We start from the raw sequence: 3432 nt of genomic DNA on the forward strand, positions 1-3432 counted from the left end.
CTGCACACCAACACACACACACACACACACACACACACACACACACACACACACACACACACACACACACACGCAGAGTAAACAGTAAATGAAAAGTCCTCCTAACTGGCTTTGCAGCCTAATCTTTACTGCCGCTCCTGTTCCTGACAAATACACGCTGAGAACAAACAACGAGCCGACTTTGTTATGTTAGCTCAACGCCTGCTCTTAATTAAAAAAACTTGCCTTTAGCCTGTTGTTATAGCGACAGAAATGATAACAGATTACTGCGCAAGGGAGATGTGAGTGTATGAGGATTTTTTTCCCCCCATGCATCCACTACGGGGTAGGACTAGATAAGTTCTTTACTTCTTCCTACTCCCTTGAACATAATAACTGTATTGAATGATGACTAATTTCTCTTTCCTCTTTACTATTTTATTTACCTTATTTTCTGTCAAATTATTACTGTATATGTTTTATGTTCAATAAACAAACAAAACAAACAAACAAACACTTTGACGAGAGAATCCAATTGGAGAAGAAATACTTTGGCGTTCAAGTGTTCCTTTGCATGTCTGGCTCATCGTGGAGAGATTCTGGGTTGGAATCTCATCCGAGTCTACTGCGCGCGTGTGTATTTCCGGGCAACTCCGGCCTCCCTCCTCCATTCCAAAAACACGCATGGGAGTTGAAAGGAAGACTTTCACTTCTCTCCAGGTGCAACTGTGAGTGTGAATGCAACGGTTGTTCTTTTTGCCGTGCAATGTCACGGCGTCCGGTCACCGCATCTTCCCCAAAGTCATTTTGGATCAGCGCCACCTCACCCGTGACCCCAAAGGGGACAAGCAGTATCGTGGGGGTAAACGCGTAGCTCATTTGGATGGATTCCATTGGGGTTTGTTGGCCTTCTAGTCTGGCGTATGGTGTTCGAACGGCAGTCTGATTGTTTCTGTTGTAATGTGTGAAAAGCCCGGATGACGATGATGATGATGAGAACAGGCCCAAGCTTGTTCCCCACCCTATGGGGGGGGCGCTGGGTGACTTCAGCTTCGCAGCTTCATGAACACGTTGAGGTGACCAGTGCATTGCTACCTTCAGATGTTTTTATTTCTTCGGTTAGTTAGTAAGTCACACGTTAAGCGACTTTGTTCATTCGTAATCAGACTCTCGAAGAGTTGCGTTTAATGTGAGGAGTCATGCAGCAGCATGTTTTTCCCATCCTAGAGGGAAAGGGAAAGTCGAGTGACACGGGCCCAGGGTGCATCCGGCAAGTGGAGGTGCTCTTAGCTGCACCCCCCCCCCGCGTCGCGATTCGGCATGGCTGCCGGCTGGTTTTGAAACGGAAACCGAAAATGGCTCACGAGTCAGTTCTCCGCATCCAAAGAGAGGAAAGGACCCGATTCGTTTGGTCGTCACGGGTTGGCCAGTCGCGTGTAACGAGCACCGGGAGGATGTGAAGGCGCATCAAGTACACCGATGAATTCAACAGGAGGAGGATATTATTGTCGAGGCTCCGAATCTGCCTCTTCTCGACATATGATTTGATGTATTTCGTCACATTTTAAGAGTCGGGCTGACAAACGAAGCCTTTCGCTCCACATCCGTCATCTCTTGCTCTCGAGCAAGCTGTGACAAATGCGTCGCTCTTCTAAACTCACTTATATGTGACGTCAACTCGGACAAAAAAAAAAAAAAAAACACTTCAGCGGCTTCGCTGCCGACGCGCGGATTGGAGTTCGGGTGCGAAGGGGCTATTGGGCAGCCCGGGCTGCGTTTTTGTCTTTCTCTCCAAGTATTTGCTGATTGGCTGAAAAGCTGAGCACCGCTCTCCCCGCTCGCATAAATTGCGAGCGGCGGCTTCGTCCGTCGGCGGCGCGGTGGGTGCACTTCAGGAAGGAATTTGTCACTCGAGAACTTGTCTCCAGTCATAAGGTAAGAGCCTTTGCGTACTTAAGCAAAACCGATAGGGGGAGGGGGGCGGTTCCGGCCCAAACTCGTACTCCAGTCATTCGAAGAGTTGAATAACAATGCTGTTCGTGATCGTCGTTTCTTCTTTTGGTTTCGCCGTCAGCCCATGGCTTCCGCCGCACAGCGCAGTTGCATTTGGATGTTGGTCCTGGGAGCGTGCGTGTCCCCGGCGGTCGGAGCCCAATGCGCGAAGGAGTGCGCGCTCTGCGTCTACCGCCTGCTCGGACAGCACGCGGCCTTCTCCGCTTTGGTAAGTAAGGCGGTTCGTGGTCGGGTGATTCCTGACCGCTGAAACAATCGATTGATGGCAAAGGGCGGGAGCAGCACCTCCACCCCCCCACCCCATCAACAAACAAACAAACAAATAATAGCTGGTGATGGCTTGCGAATAGTCCTCTTCATACGTCAAGCTAATGCCGGCTGGTCACATATTATTCATATTTGCTTTCATGTTCCGACATGGAGTGCAATATTCGGACAAAGTCAAGCACAGACGTCGCACTTTCCACTCGACGCAATAGCGATTGTGTACTATACTTTTTGTCATTGCCGCGAGAGGGGAGCGTGACCCCCCCCCGCCAACCCCTCAAGTGCCAATCTGTCCTCAATCCAATTTTCCTGTTCATTAATTCCGTCTTCATAAACTCAGCGAGAATCCCTTCTCGGTGAGTTTCTGATGGTTGAAATAAGTGAAAACCAATGACACATCGGAGATTTGGAGCAGATGACTCCAAATGGGCAACCCCGGGCCATAAGGGGCTGCCCTGCTGCGTTTGGGAGAGTGGCGAGAGAACAGCATTTGAAAGAGAGACTTTCATTAGAGGCGCCGCGGAAAATGCTGTCATGACGGAGAAGCACGCTGCCTTGCTTTCCTTGAGCGTAAAAAAGGAGTGCCATGCATGGAAACGGGCAGACATTTTTGCTTTTTTCACCTGATCTGGTCAGTGTCGGAGCCTCTCCCTTGTCGAGCCACCGTGTCTGTCGTTCCCCAGACCACCTGATCTCCTCTCTTCCTTTGAGTTCAAGTGGCCGTAGAGCCAAGTGCTCGGCATGTGGCCTCGGGGAGGGGGGTCGCGCCTGAATCAAACAGGCATCGATTAAGCGAGTCGCATATGATTGAAAATCTCCCGCGGAAAGTGGCAAGGAATCAATTTCCATTAAAACGGCGCCATAGCCGCAGCCGGCACTTGAATAACAACATGGATCCTTTTCATCACCTCATGAGCAATTTCAATGTTGAGGGCTTCGCTCTTGACTGACAATATATATCTATATCTATATCTATATCTATATATATATATATATATATATATATATATATAATTTAAAACACGACTTCCAAGAAATCCGAATTTATCCGTATATAAGGTGCGTCGGATTATAAGGCGCACTGTTGACTTTTGAGCAAATGGAATACTTTTAGGTGCCCCTTATACTGCGGAAAATATGGTGTCTATATAAATAATCAAATATATATATATA

At 48.4% G+C, this 3432-nt stretch overlaps 1 protein-coding gene across 1 annotated transcript in view; it reads left to right on the forward strand.

The window, feature by feature from the left end:
• The first annotated feature begins 1684 nt into the window (after window positions 1-1684).
• Window positions 1685-3432, forward strand: part of LOC109524164 (proenkephalin-A-like) — a 4981-nt gene continuing 3233 nt past the window's right edge. The window contains exons 1-2 of the mRNA XM_019883820.1: window positions 1685-1914; window positions 2054-2200. Of these exons, the coding sequence (XP_019739379.1) occupies window positions 2057-2200 (144 nt within the window). The 5' untranslated portion in view covers window positions 1685-1914; window positions 2054-2056. The remainder of the gene's footprint in view (window positions 1915-2053; window positions 2201-3432) is intronic.

The sequence above is a fragment of the Hippocampus comes genome, unplaced genomic scaffold, assembly GCF_001891065.2.
Source record: "Hippocampus comes isolate QL1 unplaced genomic scaffold, H_comes_QL1_v1.1 scaffold159, whole genome shotgun sequence".
In the NCBI taxonomy this organism is placed as follows: domain Eukaryota; kingdom Metazoa; phylum Chordata; class Actinopteri; order Syngnathiformes; family Syngnathidae; genus Hippocampus; species Hippocampus comes.